Consider the following 20,806-nt stretch of genomic DNA (forward strand, 5'->3'; position numbering starts at 1 on the left):
GCCCTACAGTGAAAATCTCTCCAAATAAATAAATAAATAAATAAATAAATAAATAAATAAATAAATAAAATTGAAAAATATGTCATGAACAACCGATGGCATAGTGATTAAGGTAGCTGGATCCCATGTAGCTGACAGCACAGTTCGAGTCTCTGATCCAGTGACTTGAAAAACACACCAAGTGTGTTTGTCTGTGTGTATGTTTGCCCAAAAGCCTAAGAGGAAAATGGAGAATGGATTGTGGTGTGGTCATCCTCTCTGGGCAGGGTGGGTGGGTAACGCTTTCTCACTTTCTCTCACATACACACACTCTCTCCAATGAGCCCATGAGCTCTTTTGCAAATTAAAAAAAAAAAAAAAAGAAAAGAAAGAAAAATATTTCAGGTGACAATATGCGCAGGCATAAAAGGAAAGATATGGGGCTCAGAGAGTTTGAACAGAGGGACTTACCGTCAGAATTCCAGAAACGTAAGGATTTGGGAGGAAATGTGAAGCCATTTGCTTTACCATTAAATAAAACCAAAGGGTTGTAGAAACAGCAGCAGCTGCTTCTGATATGACGTGCCTTCTCTTTTAAATACAAAACACCTTTGTTAGTGGTTTGCAAAGTGTGGTCCCTGGACCAGCAGGATCAGCATCACTTGGAAACGTGTCAAGAGTGTAAATGACCAGGACTCCCCAAAAGACCTGCTGAATGACAAACTCTGGGCGTGGGTCCAGCCTTCTGGGAGTCCGTGACATGCCAGAGTTTAAGAACCCCTGACTGAACAAGCAAGGCTCGTTTGATGACATTTAGGGAGGAAGAGGAGGTAAAGAACGCGCTGAGAAAATGCTAACATGCATTTGTTTGAGCAGTAAGATGAGCAGGCTTATATAATCCAGTGTTTCAATAGGCCTTTTTTTTCATAGCATGAATGATACATATATTAACCTTGGCTATATTTGGCTTGTGTGAAAATAAACATTTGGGCATGACCCTAATTAATACAACATGACTCTAATATTTATAGACTTCACAGAACCCATCCATCCATTCTTCGATTATGCTTTCTCATTTTCTTAGGCAATTATAGGGAATGACTGGGCCACCCAGGTATTTGACTAGGTAATTGAAAGTTTGAATACTGTAATAGCACATTATTTTCCTCTCTAAAAGTGTTTTTAACTTATGCTTATTAAGAGAGGAATGGCTTATGTGTTTGGACATGATTACATTAATTCAGTATTAAGTACTGAATTACAGTTTTGGACAAATCCAGAAAAATAACTATAATTATAATAACATAGATTAAAATGCCATCTATTCTCTTTATGTTTCTGAGTGGCTCAGCCAGTTTTGTTATAAGAAATTGTCAATTTTCTTTGCATGTTATTGGATTACTGTTTCTACAAAATTAGCTTGAATTGGGAATCCCCACATAATAAAACTATTTTCACATTAGTAAGATATTTTTGTTATGACCATTGTATCTTGAGCTTTATAATACAAAGCTCCTCGAGCTTACATTTGGAAAGATATAGTTAATAAAACTACATTTATTCATTGGCTTTTATGATTGTGACAGAGTAGTGTTATTTTTATTTAGCACTAAGTAAAATTTTAAAATGTTTTCTGTCTCTGATTTACATTCCATTCTTCAGACAAATGATTTTTTAAACAAATAGTTAACAGAATGGTATGGGCTGTTGAAAGAATTTTGATACTCCAAGTGAATTGTTTTTAATAATCCCAGTTGTACATTTTTATTTATCGGTCCCTAGGTTCAACATGTATATCTTGGTTTCTAAAAGTATGAATCATTTCATATTTATGTATCAAGATTCTATCAAAGTTTATCATATATGTGACAATTTTGATTAGACATTACAGGATAAAATTACCTTTAGATTATCAACATAGTGTAGTTCTTTGTAAAGTTTACTCCTTTAGTCATTTTGCAAAACACACAATACTTGTCTAGTTTTTTTGATCACATTAATTCTTTTTCAAACAGAAGAAAAACACGAAAATGTGAGACAAAATCTAAAGTTTTTGTAACGAGGACTATCCTAGCTTTTCTAAATGACGACACCACTAGAGTTACCTCGTTTCTCTTACTAGGAAGAACTAGATTTTTGTTTCTGGCATTATACAAGGTCTACTTCTTGGTCTATACCACTGAAAGTAAGTCACTAGAGAATGTATCGAGTTTCTGCGTTAGTGTGACAATAAAATAATACCTTTGTGGGGCCAGCAGGTGGTGTAGTGGGTAAAGCACTGGACTCTCATGTGATCAGCCATGGGTCAAGTCCCAGATCAAGCATCTTTTGAAACTCATGTCTGGTGCATGTGGGTGCATGCCCAAAATATCAAGAGGAAAATGGAGGAGAAGGGATTGCAGTGTGGCCATCCCTCCTGGGAGGTGATGTCTCACTTTCTGTCTGTCTGTCTCTGTCTCTGGAGAGTGCATGTGCCCTATAGGAAAATCTCTCAAAATAATAATAACAGCTTTGTGGTACATTTTTCTAAATAATTTAAGAAATCTGTATAACATTAATAAATGTATAGCTATCAAATTTTTAAAGTCATTGAAACATGATCTTTGACATAAAAAATAGATATATATACATATATATATATATAAACTTACAGAAATGTTAAAAATAGGAAGAATTTTTGCTCTTCAGTTTTTATAAATGAAATATTGACAGTTAAACTCTGTACCAATAGGTGGTGCTAGAAAGTTCAATATTTATTTCAATATTGAACTCTTAGTAAAAGTGTCCTAAAACGATTTAAAAAAAAAAAGCATTATAAAACATACGTGCATAATTAACCTCTGTTTTTCAGCATCTGAAGCTAAGACCGTTCGCCTGGTGGGTGGCAGCGGCCCTCACCAGGGAAGAGTGGAGGTGTTCCACGGCGGCCGGTGGGGCACGATTTGTGACGACCGCTGGGAAATACGCACCGGACTGGTCGTCTGCAGGAGCCTGGGGTACCAAGGTGTCCAAAGTGTGCACAGTCGAGCTTATTTTGGAGAAGGTAACTTTTTCCTTTTACTTACCTACGACATTTATTTCATGTTGAATTTCTTCCAATGCGGTGCGTTTTTTGTTGTTTTTTCTCCTGCAGTATCTCTTTCTTCTATGCAGCCTCCTCTTCTGGTGTAGGTACGGTTTGCTCTCTTTCAGTGAGGAACATATCGATGTGGCAGAGAGCTCCTTTATGGGTTAATTGAGCTACGAGTTCTTTCTGCGTACCTCGTTTTCCTGAATGTGCTCAATGACCAGAGGATCTACTTCTAAACCCCTCAGTGCAGCACAACTCTTCGTTTTTTAGGATGTGCTGCAAATATTCAGCACACATTTGGACCCGCCAACCCTGTGTCCAGCCCCACGGTCGGTCTGGGCACGTCTGCCTACTGTTGCGAACAGAATGGCACACACTGCTTCTGCAAAGTGACATCCTGCTGATACTTGGTGACATTTCATATATGCATACCCTTGATGACCTGGGCAGTTTCCCAGATGTCCTTATAGTAAACAACAAAATTTGAACTTCTTGATTTGCATGATTTTGTGTGATTTTCTGGGTCAAGTGAATTGTGAACCACTTTCAGAACGCCTCAGGTTGCTTCCAAGAAGAGCTATCTTATCTTTTTTTTAATGAATTGTAGACATTCTCTAAAGATATAGAACCAAGTAGGTCCAGGAACCATAAGACAGGAGGAAGGAATTCAGTGTAAGATTTTGTCAAAATGGCCTGTAGAAAGTAGAAACAAAAAGGAGGAGATATAATAAACAATTCACATCTTCTCTGAGACAAGTTGTGATTTTTTTTTTTTAAAAGAGAAATGTTTGCTACAGAGCACATGCGCTCGCTGGGCAGAGAGAGATGGAGAGACAGAAAGCGAGAAATCACCCCTGAGGGGATGGCCATGCTGCAATCCCTTCTCCTCCATTCTCCTCTCGGATCTAGGGCATGCACGCACACGCACCCCATGTGAGTTTAAGCCACCAGGTCCAGACTCGAACTGTGGTCAGCTACGTGGGAGTCCAGTGACCAAATCATTATGCCAACTGCTGGTCCCTGGTTTAGCTTTTTTGAAAGGGCATGCCAGGAAATAAGAGAAAAGACGAGACACACAAGCTTCAATTTCAAATTGATGAACCGTTAACTGATTTTTGGATGTATATGCATTTGTGTGTTTTCATTTTCACTATGAACTACCCAGAGGGTTAGGGAGAGAATCTGCAAGGCATAAAATATTTTAACACATGCCCAATATTATTACTATCTCAATTTGTTTTACATTGGTAGGATTTAGCCTTCTTGATTTCCTAAGTGGTGTTGTTTTAGATAAACGTGGGCCAGTTGGTAAAATGAAGAGGAAATTATATGTAAAATTATGGTGGTTACAGAAATTACAGCAGCACATCCGATAATCTTATCTATAGTGAAAAATAGGGGAGGATGTCAAACTATCACATTGGAAAACTGGAAAAAGATAAGATAGGCTTCTTAAATGCTAGAAGATATTGTTAAGTGATATTAGGCGATAATTTTTTAAATAATAACTGTATGCAAGTCATTAGGCTAAATATAGGAGTAGTATTGATAATAGGCCACAATTATATCCTTTTTATTTTATTTATTTATATTTTTTTAGAGGTTTTTGCTATAGGGCGCGTGCACTCGCCAGACAGACAAAGAGAGAGAAACAGAAAGTGAGAAATCATCCCCCAGGGGGGATGGCCACGCTGCAATCCCTTCTCCTCCTTTCTCCTCTCAGGATCTTGGGCACGCATGCACATGCGCCCGGCATGAGTTTTAAGCCACCGGGTCCGGGACACGAACCACGGTCGACTACGTGGGAGTCCAGTGACATAATCATTACACTAACTGCTGATCCTATATATCCTTTTTATTTATTTTTTTTTAGAGGGTTTTGCTATAGGGCGCGTGCACTCGCCAGACAGACAAAGAGAGAGAAACAGAAAGTGAGAAATCATCCCCCAGGGGGGATGGCCACGCTGCAATCCCTTCTCCTCCTTTCTCCTCTCAGGATCTTGGGCACGCATGCACATGCGCCCGGCATGAGTTTTAAGCCACCGGGTCCGGGACACGAACCACGGTCGACTACGTGGGAGTCCAGTGACATAATCATTACACTAACTGCTGATCCTATATATCCTTTTTATTTATTTTTTTTTAGAGGGTTTTGCTATAGGGCGCGTGCACTCGCCAGACAGACAAAGAGAGAGAAACAGAAAGTGAGAAATCATCCCCCAGGGGGGATGGCCACGCTGCAATCCCTTCTCCTCCTTTCTCCTCTCAGGATCTTGGGCACGCATGCACATGCGCCCGGCATGAGTTTTAAGCCACCGGGTCCGGGACACGAACCACGGTCGACTACGTGGGAGTCCAGTGACATAATCATTACACTAACTGCTGATCCTATATATCCTTTTTATTTATTTTTTTTTAGAGGGTTTTGCTATAGGGCGCGTGCACTCGCCAGACAGACAAAGAGAGAGAAACAGAAAGTGAGAAATCATCCCCCAGGGGGGATGGCCACGCTGCAATCCCTTCTCCTCCTTTCTCCTCTCAGGATCTTGGGCACGCATGCACATGCGCCCGGCATGAGTTTTAAGCCACCGGGTCCGGGACACGAACCACGGTCGACTACGTGGGAGTCCAGTGACATAATCATTACACTAACTGCTGATCCTATATATCCTTTTTATTTATTTTTTTTTAGAGGGTTTTGCTATAGGGCGCGTGCACTCGCCAGACAGACAAAGAGAGAGAAACAGAAAGTGAGAAATCATCCCCCAGGGGGGATGGCCACGCTGCAATCCCTTCTCCTCCTTTCTCCTCTCAGGATCTTGGGCACGCATGCACATGCGCCCGGCATGAGTTTTAAGCCACCGGGTCCGGGACACGAACCACGGTCGACTACGTGGGAGTCCAGTGACATAATCATTACACTAACTGCTGATCCTATATATCCTTTTTATTTATTTTTTTTTAGAGGGTTTTGCTATAGGGCGCGTGCACTCGCCAGACAGACAAAGAGAGAGAAACAGAAAGTGAGAAATCATCCCCCAGGGGGGATGGCCACGCTGCAATCCCTTCTCCTCCTTTCTCCTCTCAGGATCTTGGGCACGCATGCACATGCGCCCGGCATGAGTTTTAAGCCACCGGGTCCGGGACACGAACCACGGTCGACTACGTGGGAGTCCAGTGACATAATCATTACACTAACTGCTGATCCTATATATCCTTTTTATTTATTTTTTTTTAGAGGGTTTTGCTATAGGGCGCGTGCACTCGCCAGACAGACAAAGAGAGAGAAACAGAAAGTGAGAAATCATCCCCCAGGGGGGATGGCCACGCTGCAATCCCTTCTCCTCCTTTCTCCTCTCAGGATCTTGGGCACGCATGCACATGCGCCCGGCATGAGTTTTAAGCCACCGGGTCCGGGACACGAACCACGGTCGACTACGTGGGAGTCCAGTGACATAATCATTACACTAACTGCTGATCCTATATATCCTTTTTATTTATTTTTTTTTAGAGGGTTTTGCTATAGGGCGCGTGCACTCGCCAGACAGACAAAGAGAGAGAAACAGAAAGTGAGAAATCATCCCCCAGGGGGGATGGCCACGCTGCAATCCCTTCTCCTCCTTTCTCCTCTCAGGATCTTGGGCACGCATGCACATGCGCCCGGCATGAGTTTTAAGCCACCGGGTCCGGGACACGAACCACGGTCGACTACGTGGGAGTCCAGTGACATAATCATTACACTAACTGCTGATCCTATATATCCTTTTTATTTATTTTTTTTTAGAGGGTTTTGCTATAGGGCGCGTGCACTCGCCAGACAGACAAAGAGAGAGAAACAGAAAGTGAGAAATCATCCCCCAGGGGGGATGGCCACGCTGCAATCCCTTCTCCTCCTTTCTCCTCTCAGGATCTTGGGCACGCATGCACATGCGCCCGGCATGAGTTTTAAGCCACCGGGTCCGGGACACGAACCACGGTCGACTACGTGGGAGTCCAGTGACATAATCATTACACTAACTGCTGGTCCTATATATCCTTTTTATTTATTTTTTTTACCAAAATGAATTTTCATCTCAGATTTAAAGATGAATTTAAGCTGGAATTCAGATTCTAATGTCTTCAGAGACCAGAATGATAATTTAATGAAGAAAGTAACCCTGAAACAGTAGAATGATACTATGCAGAATTTATGTACCCAGATTCAACCTGGCCACCAATTTTTAACATGTGCTTTAAAGGTCTGATAGAAGAAACAAAAGGTCTTTGGCATTTTTAAACTATCCTTACCACATCTTCAGAACTTTTTCCCCATGTTGAGAAGTATAGGCTTACATCATTCTTGCACCTGTTCAATTTACTTCCTCTAGGAAACTATTTTCAATGGCAATAAGCTAGATTATTGTTTTTCTTTTTTAGAGAGAGAAAAATGTAAAAATACACCCCCCAACTCTTGTTCTAGAGAATCAAATGGTGCAGTCAGCAAGTCTAAGTTGGCAATTTGACTTTCCACGAGGTTGAATATGGAGAGACTGCCTATGACTGTCTATGGCAACTACCGTCCACATAATGATAGGCTATTGATTTTAAATATAGCATTATATAAAACATTTCAGATAACTCTTAGCATCAATGAAGTGGATAGCTGCAGTTATAGTAAAAAATATATTCAATTCTCAAATATGGACTTGCTCACCAATGAAATGACTAAACATTCTTCAGTTTCAGAAATAATATGTGTAAGGACCAGCAGATGGGTGTAATGGCTATGTTGCTGAACTCCCACATAGTCAACTGTGGTTCGAATCCTAGACCTGGCTGCTTAAAAACCACACCAGGTGCATGTGCCTGTGTGCCCAGGATCCCAATAGGAAAATTGAAGAGAAGGGATTGTGGTGTGGCCATCTTCCCAGGGGGTGATTTCTTGCTTTCTGTTCCTCCATCTCTCTCTCAAGTGAGCACAGGCACCCTGTAGCAAAAATCTCTCTCAAAACTATTTTAAAAAGAAAAAAGAAAGAAAGAAAATGCGTGAATAATGCAGAGTCTCAGGATTCGCCTTTGTTGACAAGATGAAATAAATAGTTCTCAGTTGTTGAGGTAATGTAATCGATGTAGACTAGCTCATTGCAAAGAAGAAAAATACTCTCAAGTACTCTCAATCAAGATGAGTGCTGCTGTAGCTTACATAATCCATTACACTGACAGCTCTGCATTTAGCCTTTATTTTTTTTTTCAAGAAATAAATCCAGTGGGATAGCTCATTAACCTCCCATGTCCTGAAGTAAAGTTTTAATGCATTACAAAGAGAAAATCAAATTCAGAGCCACAATAGTAGAATATGTATTTTAATTCCAAGGAAATCAATAAGCCTTGGCCAATAGGACCTGTGGTGTGAAAATGAACAGGACCTTGTATGCTGGCTTCGTTTATTCCTTGAGCATAAGCCCTGCCATGGGCTGCAGAGATGCTTTTCCACTGGAGTCCCCAACGTAAGTGAAACCCACGCAACTGGAGACCATTGTCTTAAAATTGCATCAACTTTAAAGCCTAATCTTACAAGTAAAATATGATTCCCTCAAGCTTTCATTCATTTTTACTCATATTTCAAAGGATTTCTGACCTAAAGCACTGGTAAGAAATAAAGGAAATATGTATGCCAAGACACTGGCAAGAAAATGTTTTCTATTTAAATAAGGAATGAAACAATAGAGTATAGTCTTATGTGACATTATTTACTTGATTCTATGGGAACAAATCTCTTAGGCTTTCTTGATCGAACTACATCTCTAGTGTGTCTGTTAACTACATGTAATTTTTTCTTGATGTATTTTTAATTAATTAATCTACCGTCATTCACTGAGCATTGTCACAGCATACAAAATGTGATTTCCCATGCAGAACAGAATATACTGCATAGTGGTTTAATTATACATGTTATCATCAATAATTTTCCATTTCTAGTTTCTCATGTATATATATTTTCTCCCCTATTTCTCACCCTATGCCATTTCCCACCCTCCTCCCACACTATCTCAGGTGTCCACAGTTGTTTTCCATTCCTTCCCCCCACACACATTTTATTGATTCACAAAATTTCTTAAATAATCCTAAGGTTTAGTATTTATTTCTTCCATGAGCAAGAGAGACAGAGAGAGACAGGCAGCACCTCCAAACAGGGTCTTGATACTACGATGTACTTCCAACCTTTGGCCAGCCCTATGTTATAGGCATATGCATGCCCAGCACACTCACGAAGATGTCTAGATTCCCTCCTGGAGCCTTCCCATTGAGACTGCCTCACAGAGCATTGCATTGTACTCCTGCACCACTGATGTCTTCTTCTTCATTTTTGCTTCTTTCTTTTATTTTATAATTCCTTATTTACATTTACTGATGTCTATTTTTAATGAGGTTGTGTGTTTACAATAGTGGGTAATTCCATACATTGTCCCAGAGTTTTAAACTAAAGCTGTTAGAATTTTGGTTTCTCTTTCACATTTTCAAGTACCTAGTGAAACTAATTGGGAAGACTAAGAGTTTTGTAGCTGAGAACATAGGAGTTGAAACCTTAGCCCTGGTCCTTATGTCTCAGAGTTTCAACTCTCTCGCCAATAAAATGAGAATAATAACCAACCCAGCAGATTTGTTTTGAACCTTAAGTGAGTTAACATATGGAAACACCCACTCTGCAGCCCACTCACAGTGCCGCTCGGTGCTGAAGGGACAACTGCTAGCAGCAACATGAGCTGTAGAATTCCAAGCTTATTTGCCATTCTCTCTGAAAGACAGGAGCGTCTGATCAGGACTATATTCTGCACTGACATCGGTGATGTTTCAAGGGTCAAAACGTTAAAAGTGATTCTCCATTGTACAAAGATGTGTCTGGGGAAATATCTTGTGTAGGAACCGTTCTGATAACCTCCTGACTACCTTCTGCGGACCTAGCTCTCATTTCAGCTCTTTGCTGAGAGTTTACTACTAAACCACTGAAGATAATTATCAGAAGTTTAAAATAATAAAGTAAGATGAACTGGAAGAATGAAATAATAGAACTGAGAATATTTGTTCTAAAGATAAACCTTTTGAAAAATAAATTTCATGATCTGCTTCACTGGACATTGTATTTTAAGAGACAAGCTTACATTGTGACCTGATTTGGGATTAGACATGCCAATTTTTTTTTTTTTATGGAAAACTGTTTAAAATCCTCTTTATTTGTCCACTTGTCCACCTTAAATTTACAGTTTCACTTGGGTTGAAAAGAGAAAAACAATTCGGAATGTAAAATAGAGACAGGACAAAAGCTTAGACATATGAGTGGGTAGGGAGGGGAGTGAAAGAGAAGCGTGCATTCAGGTTTTAATTATTTAAGGAAGTAAGAAGAATCCAATTAATAGTATATTGTACATGATTACCAAAGTTGAAACCAAAGGAAAAAAATTTAAATTAATCCCTTTTGTATAATTTCCCCATTATAGAAAGAATATAATTTTCTAGACAAAGTCTCCCCACTTTTTATTTTTTTCCCTGATTTTAAAATAGCAAACCTGGCTTACCAGAGATAATCCATGTTAGCTTTAAAGAACAATTCATTTTGTAGCTGCCAGCAACATGATTTACGGGCATGAAGCTTAAAGCACACTCCTTGAAGTAGGTTCTTTCACGTAGACGCACCTTTTGCATCAAGTGGAATGTTCTTTCTTTTTTCTGAATAGACAAAACAAGTGAAATGCAGGAGGCACTGAGAGGCTTCCGGTGCTTGTCATTGCATGAGGCTGGGAAGGAGAGCGAGTCACTTCTGTCCTACACAGACTTCCCGCAGCTGGTCCCAGTGGTCTCCCAGAGCAAATGCGGATGAGTTCTAGGGACCCTGCCACTATCTCCATTCTAGGTGTGTCTGAGCTGCTTAGATGCTGACAGGAAAACTAAAAACTGGCCTTAGAGTAGTTACTTCACCTTCTCCTAAGTCCATAGTACAGAAGCTCCAAACTTGAAAATGAAAACAAAATTCTAAACGAAAATGCTGTCTTTTAATTATTCTTAGCTGACTACTACACTTTCAGACAATAATAATTTTTCTAAGTGAAATGTTCAAAACATGCAACAATTGGGACCAGCAGTTGGCATAATGGCTATGTCACTGGACTCTTATGTCGTCGACCATGATTCAAGTCCTGGATCCCGTGGCTTAAACTATCACCAGGCACGTGAGCATGCGTGCCCAAGATCCCGAGAGGAGAATGGAGGAGAAGGGATTGTGGCATGGCCATTCCCCCCTGGGGGGTGATTTCTCACTTTCTGTCTGTCTCTCTCTGTCTTTCTAGCAAGTACATGCACCCTTTAGCAAAAACCTCTCAAAAAATGCAATAATAAACAGGGGCAGTAAAAAATACAACTCTAATATATATTTCACAATTGCTGAGGGTAAATTTCAGTGTGTTCCCAATAAGGTTACATATTTGATATGATGAATACATTTAACAAGTTTAATTATTTCACATTATACTTGTAACTTATCAGATCAACCCATGCCCATAAATCTATGCCATTATAAAATGTCAATTTGCAGTTTTAAAAGTATAACTCTACACTTCCAAATTTTCCTTTTGCAAATGAAGTAAAATAATCCGAAAGGTAAATAGAATAAATCAATATAACAGCACTCCAATTTGGCTTATTTATTTCTTGAGCAAGAAATAGGGCAGTAGAGAGGTATCCTGGACAAGGCCTCACATTGTAACTTTCCCAGCCTCTCAGTAAGTCAGGGTTGTGGGTTTGTGGGTGCACTTGATGTGCTCAGGTTAACCCACATCCACACCCCGCCCTTTCCCTAAGAATCCGGTATCTCCCAGTGGCACCCGACTACCTGATTCACCATGGCTGGACCAGAACTCAATTTTTTACCAAGCCCTCCCTGGGTATTAAAGGTTTAGAGACATCAATGGATGTTGGATATTATAGAAGGGAAGGAAGAGCCTACAGAGTTCAGAGCATTGCTGTTCTGTAACTTGACCAAAAACAGAGACAACACTAAGTATGGTATACTATTGCTTATCATGATCTCACATAGTGCCATGGCACCTATGTGAAATCGATATAATAGCTCCAGTTTTTCATAGAGAAGTAAGTAAGGTTAACGGAGATCACAAAGCTTGCCCAAATTTGCATAGCTATTTTGGCAGTGGTTGTGGGGCTATGTGTGCATCAAGATCCATGCCTTAACCTGGCTCTAGTTATCACACTCCCACCCCTAGACAGAACGTCCTTCTAAATTCTTCATCCTCAAGAACTTCGCTTCTAAAGAGTTTGCTCTTTCAGAATCTTAGCAGACCCTGTAACACAACCAAGTAAACCCTGTGCCAGGGAACTGGATCCAATATAACCAACAACTGTTCAAATCTTGGCTCTGGTCACTTGAGAACACACTAGGCATTTGTGCATGCCCCAAATCCATATTGGAAAATGGAAGAAAGGAGATTGTGGGGTTACCACGTCCCCATTGGGGGGGCGATGCTTTCTCTCTTTCTCTCTCCCAACCCTGTATGCCCTCTGGCAATAAAAAGTGTTAATTTTTTTAAAAGAATCATAGAATGTTAAATATCAAAGCTATTTTAGTCCTATCCCTTTAATTCTGTGTGTGGTACAACTGAAGAAGAATAAGCAATTTCTCCAAAACCGCATACCAGGATCCACTGCAGTCTCTGCTTACCCTTTCTTCTCTATCACTGGGATTTTCAACTTTGATCTAAGACACAATCTCTTACTCAAGCAAGAAGATGTTTATAAAGCACTTTCCACCCATTAAAAGTAACAGAAATTCATATCGCCTGACCATGTCTAGATATAGTTAAAATACATTAAGATGCTTTCAGCCATTAACTAATTTCAAATTTCATCACCATACTATGTATCTGTCTACTGTATAAAATCTGGTTACCTACTTTTTTGCCATAAAATTGGTGCTAATATGAATATCAGATTACCGATACTCAAATCACCCAAAGAAATGGCAATATCTGTCTTTTCTTGGAAGAAGATAAGAGGACATAGATAACCTGTAAAGTATACATATGCTCAAGGATCACAAACCAAACTCATAAAGCTCCAGAAGTCTTAGACAACACTTACATTGTTGCCTGGTCTTTGTTTTTGTTTCTAAAAAAAAATGTTAGGGGGTGGGTGCACTTGCCAGAGAGAGAGAGAGAGAGAGAGAGGCATGGATAACGAAGCTAGCACACCCACTCCCAATGGGGTGTGGGCATGCAACAATCCTTTCTCCTCTGTTTCTACATTTTTGTCAGTTTTTTGAGGCATGCACACACACACACACACACACACACACACACACACAGTGTGATTTTTAAGTCACCAGGGCCAGGATTCAAACTATAGTTGGCTATGTGAAATCTGGTTCCCTCAACCACAAGATTATGGGTCCAGCCCACTGCCTACTCTTAGAAGCGCAAAATGAGTTAATAATTTGTTCTCCTTACAGTCCTAAAATTGTGAAGAACATTATAGATGTGTAGAATCACAGGCAGATAGATGAGAGAAAAAGAGAAAGGATTGATTAAAGAATAAATACGTATCTAAAATACATATGGCAGACCAGCTGTGGTGCACAGTTGTTGCACAGTGGTCTGCAATGCTGAAGCCACGTGGAAGGATGGGATTGAGTTCCTGGGCTGACCGACACATGCTGTGTGCCTGTGATCCTGGCTGGCTGGTAAAGGGGGTGGGGGTGGGGGTTTGGGTGGAGAATTAGGGCATAGACTCTGGTGAGGGTGTCTCTCTCTCTCTTGCTCTCTCTTTCTTTCATGAAATAAATAAATAGACTTTTAAAATGATTTTTAAAATACCATGTCAATTTTGCCTAAGTTTCCACTGAGTAGAATAGTTCAGGCTAAAAGAAAAAAAAATAATCAACAACAACAGCAACAACAAAAATCCTTGAGTAACTTGTTATTATCGAAAGAAAGAAAAACAAATACGCTTTTCATCTATTGGTTTTACATGAAGATAAAATTTTGTGAATTCTATGTTACCTTTTCATTATTTTTTAATGCAGAAAACAATTTGGGATGAGATGGGGAGTATGTATTAAATACATTTTTCCCTTGGGCTTAGTAATCTTGAATATATTAATATAAAAACAAAACAACAGATTTTTGGAAATTATTTCTATAACTCTATTGGGTTTTTATGTATCCAGGGAGTATTACCCAGTTTTAAATGCCATCTTTCTCTGCTGCTTGGCTTTGTTATCTGTTGTTTAGAAAAAAGTTACACACCCTTTCTGAGTCTCGGTTTATTTATCTTGAAAGTGGAGATAATTGTCATTATTTTACAAGGTTATTATGAGAAGGTAATTTAGAATAAGTGGAAAGACCTTCCATGTGAATGCACAAGCATTCAACACATGTGTGACGTATCTGAATCTTTTTCACCAAACAAAAAAATGAGTTTACTGAGTGGCACAATATGCGGGAACTTCAAAAATGTCGTGGAAACCTGACATTAAAGCATGACTGTATTCTAATGTGAAACGATTTTAAAATCAATGTATAGTTTTTTTTCTTTTTAATCATATGTATGTTCCATGGCTTTTTTGGAGATCTTTTCCTAATGTGTATGTGTCACATCGTGTCCCCAGTGGAAAAAAGAACTGGAATGAAAATCGGAGATTCTAGATCTAAGTATCAACACTGTCACTAATTGCGGGGGACCTCGGACATTTCATCCATCTAGAATGTAAGGGCTCACTGCAAACGAATATGGATTTTGGTTTTGCTCATCCATGGAGACACTCTGAACAGATTTGCTGAGTGACTAAATGTAATAACGCAGAGGAGTGCAGTAAATTATTGACTAAAGGCACTGGCTTGGGATAGGCGTACTTGGGCTAAATTTCTAATTCTCTCTGATTTTCAGTTTCCTCAACAGTAAAACAGAACAATGACAGCAATTACTTTTTCAAGGTTGTTTGAAGATTCAATGAGATAATAGATCAAAAGTACTCTGAGTGTTTCCTGCCGCAGTAAATTCTTAAGCAAGTAGACTTAATGTTCATTATTATTATCACAGCATTGGTATTCTAACATTCATGAATTCCTTTCTTGCAGTTTCTTAAAACATATGTTCATTGTCAACACATTAATTGAGTGAATAATTTCTTTCCTGTGCTGTTCAGTTGAGATGGCCCTCCTGGTGCTGCCGGAATTCTCTCTCAGAGCTCTCCTCTCCAGGAATGGAAAAATTCTGCAGCGCTCAGATCAGAATCTAGTAGATTTACCAAAAATACATACATACATACATACATACATACATACATACATACATACATACATAAAACATCATGACAGCCTAGACACAGGGGCTGGGCAGCCTCACCGTTCTCATGCCCAACATGGTGACAAAGCCATGACTGTCACCTTAGCTTCTCTTCTGTTAATACATTTATAAGTGTTCATAAACATAATATATAGAATATATAAATGTCCCACTGCTTTGTCTTCCACATCGACGTGGGAGTAGTTGTGCTATTTGTGTAATTATTTGCCTGTTTATGAGGAGTCCTGGGAGGCGTTTGGAAGATGTGTATAGGCATTATATCCTAGGAGGAGACACACATACACGAGCACGCCCACGCTATAGACAACTCACCACGGAGAAAGGGAACGTGGCTTACCACGGAGAGAGGTGTAGGAGTCCAGCAGTGTTCCCGGCCAGGTGTCTTGATGTCGCGATCACATTTTCTTCTTCTGTTTCTTTCTGTCTGCCTTAAAATTTCAAGTCAGGGACCGGCAGGTGGCGTGGTGCTTAAGGATTCTCACAGGGTCAACTGCAGTTTGAGTCCCAGACCCAGCAGCTTGCTTTCTCACTTTCTCTCTCTAACTCTTTCTCTCTCTCACTCTGTGTATGTCTGGTCAAATTTTTAAAATAAGTAAATAAAAGCTAAGTAAAGTAATTTTTAAAAATTTCAAGTCTGAATAAATAATAAATATAAATACTGTGATAAGTATTTCAAAAACTGCTTGCCCTCTCGAGCTTTCTTTTAGTACCCTTATCATTGACCAGCTTAGAAAAACCTCTGATGTTTTTGGACCAGAAATATTGTTTGAATTACAATCATTTAATTCCTATTATGATAAATAAAAAATATAATTTTAATAATTGGCTTGCTGATGTAAACTAAAATACAATTTTGTCTCATGTTTGGATCTTTTTGGTGGAGATATAAATTATTCAAAAAAATAAATGAATATACTAATTTATGTGTAAAAAATTATTTTTATAAGACCAAAAAAAACATAAGTCTTAAGGGCCAGCAGGTGGTGTAATGGTTAAGGTGCTAGACTTCCACCTGGTTGACCACAGTTCAAGTCCTGGAACTGACAGCTTGCCTTCTCACTCTCTTTCTTTCTCTTACTCTCTCTCTCTTCTGAGTACATTTAAAAATAGTAACAATAATAAATAAATATATAATTCTTTTAATAAAATGAGTCTTCAAAGAAAATGATCATATAGACATCCTATTAACTGTCCTTTGGGCTATGTCTTGCTTTTGAATACAACTTCCCTGCTTCTGTCAGAAGTACAATTCTAAAATGAAGATCTTACAGCATTTATTTTGGGGACTGCGACTATAAAATTCAAGAATTTTAGAACATGACCTCGGTTTCTTATTTATTTTATAATTGTCTGATGGTGTGTGTGTTCACCAGGCAAGAGAGAAAGGGAAAGGAAGAAAGCAAACCTCCCCTCCGCGCATAGGGAAAGGCCACCCTGAAATCTCTTCTCTATTGCTCCAGAGCACTGGGCTTTGGGGCACACATGCACAGTCACCTGGAACATTTTTCAAGCCAAGGTCGGACTTAAAACCAGGCTTGGCCACGTGGATCTAGCTTTCTTGACCACGGGCCTCACTTTTTAATCTTCTCAATGACTCTTTCTTCTCTCCTTAATTTACGTTGTGTTCTTGGTGCCAGAGCGCTGGTAACTGTCCTCATACATCATGCATTTCCATGCTGCCCCTAAAATAGGGAACCCCTTTTTGCACACACAGAAAGCTTCTATCCATTTTTTGAGATGGGCTCTTATGTTACCCACCAAAATCACCAGTAGCTGCAAATTAATTTATTTATGTATGCACGTACATATATTCTTTGGGTGTTTTTGTTTATATATGTGTGTGTGTGTGTGTGTATTTAGGGTCTTTTTTGCTATAGGGTACATGCACTTGCTGGAGACACAGAGAAACAGAGAGAGAGAGAAAGTGAGAAATCGCTCCCCAGGGGAGAGGGCCATGCCACACACTCTCCTCCTTCATCTGTCTCTTGTGATTCTGGACATGCACACATATGTGCCTGGAGTGAGTTTCAAGCCACTGGGTCCAGGACTTGAACCATGGTCAACCATGTGAGAGTCCAGCACTATTCCACCTCCAGGTCCCACTCATGTATTCATTACAATTAGGCACACAATTAACCATGCACAAATTGTTGTATTTCATTTATTAGGCTCACAGAATATTTGAAAAATCCGTGCGTCATGTCATTAAACATGTCTCTTTGAAAAGCAAGTCTTCATTTCACACTGAATGTATAGCTATATAGTAGTCTGTTTCTAAGTTGAAGATACTTCCAAATATGTACCTTTTAAATGATAGTGCACGTGTGCTCACGTGAAAGAGAAGGAGAGGCAGCCTTGACGGGGTCCCATCACCCCGCCATTCCTTTCTTCCGACTCTGGTTCCTCAGGACCCTGGGCACTGCCTTTGCACCCAGCATGTTTTTGTGCTGACCTGGGGACCTGAACCTTTTGGGGGCTGTATGGTTGCCAGCCTTGGGAGACTCTTGAATTACTGCTGCATGACAGTGACTGGGCCCTGCAGGTGTTCTCGATAGCTGCTGTGACTGAAGGAGAAACTTTCACCTTCATACTGATCGGACAGAAGCAAAGGCACTAATGATGCTTACAGTATGAAGATACTCACTTACCAGCCACCAGTTTGAAAAAGTGTTTGCTAAAACTTCGCTGCTAAATCATAGGTTTTTTTGATAGCACGAAACTTGTTTTTTTTTTTTTTAATTCATTAGGTGTGCGATTATATTTTAACAAAACCTGATGAAACCATATACTTAGAGGTTTTCCTAAGGTTCTATTTTCAAATGTCTGAAGTGGACAAGTAACAACTGTGAGAGCTGTGGACTGACAAAGCCATTAGAGGAAATTAGTAAAACCCTTCCAAACGCCTGTTCTCAGAAACAGCTTTGCAGGGAACCAGCAGTTAGCATAATGGCTGTGTTACTGGACTCCCACATAGTCGACCGCGGTTCGCATCCTGGACCCAGTGGCTTAAAACTCACGCCGGGCGCGTGTGCATGCGTGCCCAAGATCCCGAGAGGAAAATGGAGGAGAAGGGATTGCAGCGTGACCATCCCCCCTGGGGGGTGATTTCTCGCTTTCTGTCTCTCTGTCTGTCTGGCGAGCGCACGCGCCCTATAGCGAAAACCTCTCTCAAAAAAAAAAAACAAAAACAAAAACAAAAACAGCTTTGCAGATGAGTCTCTTTCCAAAATAGTCATTTTCTTCTTCATTGATAAAATGGCATCCGTACCTGGAAAGTGCACTTCAGTTTGTTTACGTAGTTAGTTAAATGTGTGCTCAGTGTCCGATTGCTGATGTCAGTGTTTTTCTTGTCAAAGGAAGAGTGCAAACAAAGAGAGTAAGTGTCAGCTTCGTTGTTTTCTTGTTTCCTTGTGCTGAAGTTAATAATATTCTCAAACCTCCCATAAAGACAGCAAGCCCTCGACTGACTGGGTTACTGCTAGTTGAATGAAAACTAAATAATGTATTTGATCAACTAGGCACATGAAAATTGAAATACACTGGCACCAGCAGATGGCGGAATGGTTACATCACTGGACTTCCACAGAGTTGACTGCTGTTGAAGTCCCAAGTCCAGCAGCTTAAAACTCATGCCAAGTCGGGCCAGCAGGTGGTGTGGTGGTTAACACACTCCCACATGGCCAACCATGGTTTGAGTCCTGGACCTAGCAGCTTGCTTTCTCACTTTCTCTCTCTGTTTCTCTGGTCAAATTAAAAAATTAAAAATTAAATTAAATGAACAACTTTTAAAAACAAACAAACGCTCATGCCAGGCATATTTATGTGTGTGCCCCCAAATCCTGAGAGGAGAATGGAGAAGAGATGGCAGCATGGCTATATCCTTGGGGAGAAATTTCTCGCTGTCTGTCTCTCTGTCTTTGGCAAGCACATGCACTCTATAGCAAAAAATCTCTCTCAAAAAAAAGAATAAAAAATAAAATTAAAATACACTAGAAGTTTAAGATGGGGATAAAGATCTGCTGTGGAGGCCTCTTTCCTGCAGTGGATCTTTCATTCCAGGGACACTCAAGACCCTCTGAAGTACAGGTACATCTAGTCCTCCGGTTGTTACCTACATCGGTTATTATTAAAGCTTATTTCTCTTCTTCTTTTTTAATTAATAAAGCTGATTTGTTAAATCCTTAAAATAAAATCCATCATTTTTCATCTGTGCTTTCATAGAACGTGTATGCGCCTTCGCCACAGCTCTCATTACTTCGTGGTTTAGCCGTGTACGTGGTGACCGAGTACACAGGCTGCCGAAGCAGGGGACTCAGTTTTGAATCCTAATGGAGGACGTAGAACTTGTGTGCAGATAATGCTCAGCACTTTTTGGCTTAAAGAATGATTAAATAAATGACTTTGGCCCACTCCAACACAAGCACTAACTTCCACTTGCTGATGCTGTTGTTTCTGATTATGGCAGGTACTGGCCCCATCTGGCTGAAAGACGTGTTTTGCTTTGGGAGAGAATCCTCCATCGAAGAGTGTAAGATCAAAGAGTGGGGCGTGAGAGCCTGCTCGCACTCGGAAGACGCTGGCGTCACATGTGCTTTGTAACCAATCGTTTTTCATCCACGTTCATGAAATCACTGTCACAAAATAATTTTATTATCCTGTTCAACTTAAAGCAATTTAATAAATATTTAAGAGATTAAGAATACTGTCCAGGGCCGGATGGTGGCACAGTGGTAAACTCACACTCGGTGATGCGGAAACCCCGGGGGAAGGTCCCAGGGCTGTGTCTCGGGTCTTCCTGTACACGCCTGGCGTGGCCACGTGTGCGAGACCTGGGTTGGCTTAGCTGGGAATGGATCGCAGCATGCGGATTTTATTGGTGGCGTCTCCCTTTCTCCCTTTCTTAGGGAATAAATGAATAAATAATTTTTTTAGAACTTTACTAGAGAATATTTTCTGAAGAAATTAACATTTTAAGTGACTGAATAAAGATGTTGAGCACTTTTATATCTACGATACGTCTTTATTTATACCACTTCAATTTCTCTTGGTTTTTAAATGGCATTTTCTAATAACGTATGTATTGAATTGAATATACTGAAGTTGTAAGGCTTCTAGACCACAGAAAGCAACTAATAATGGAAGACACATGAAGCATTGACTCCAATTTATCTCTTCATCGCAACGTTATACTTGTTACTGTTCCTCTCTTTTTCATAATCTATGTAGTTGATTTCAATTACTTGCTAAATAATGAGAAGGATAGGTTTCTTTTGCGCCACACTTGCACAGTCTCCAGTTCATACACAGGTTCCTGATATTGAAGAGTCAGAGATCTGACCCCTCGGTAGCAATGTGAATGACCTGCTTTGGCCTTCCACAGGGGGTGGAGGTTAAGGCCCTGGATCCCGC

At 40.1% G+C, this 20,806-nt stretch overlaps 1 protein-coding gene across 2 annotated transcripts in view; it reads left to right on the plus strand.

Moving 5' to 3' along the window:
- The window catches only part of MSR1 (macrophage scavenger receptor 1), a 130,076-nt gene extending 109,688 nt beyond the window's left edge, over nucleotides 1-20,388 (plus strand). For both annotated transcript variants that reach the window (XM_006167750.3, XM_006167748.3), the window contains exons 9-10: nucleotides 2,831-3,022; nucleotides 19,863-20,388. In XM_006167750.3, coding sequence (XP_006167812.1) covers nucleotides 2,831-3,022; nucleotides 19,863-19,996 — 326 coding nt within the window. In that variant the 3' untranslated portion in view covers nucleotides 19,997-20,388. The remainder of the gene's footprint in view (nucleotides 1-2,830; nucleotides 3,023-19,862) is intronic.
- The last annotated feature ends 418 nt before the right edge of the window (nucleotides 20,389-20,806 follow it).

The sequence above is a fragment of the Tupaia chinensis genome, unplaced genomic scaffold, assembly GCF_000334495.1.
Source record: "Tupaia chinensis unplaced genomic scaffold, TupChi_1.0 Scaffold145057_1, whole genome shotgun sequence".
In the NCBI taxonomy this organism is placed as follows: domain Eukaryota; kingdom Metazoa; phylum Chordata; class Mammalia; order Scandentia; family Tupaiidae; genus Tupaia; species Tupaia belangeri.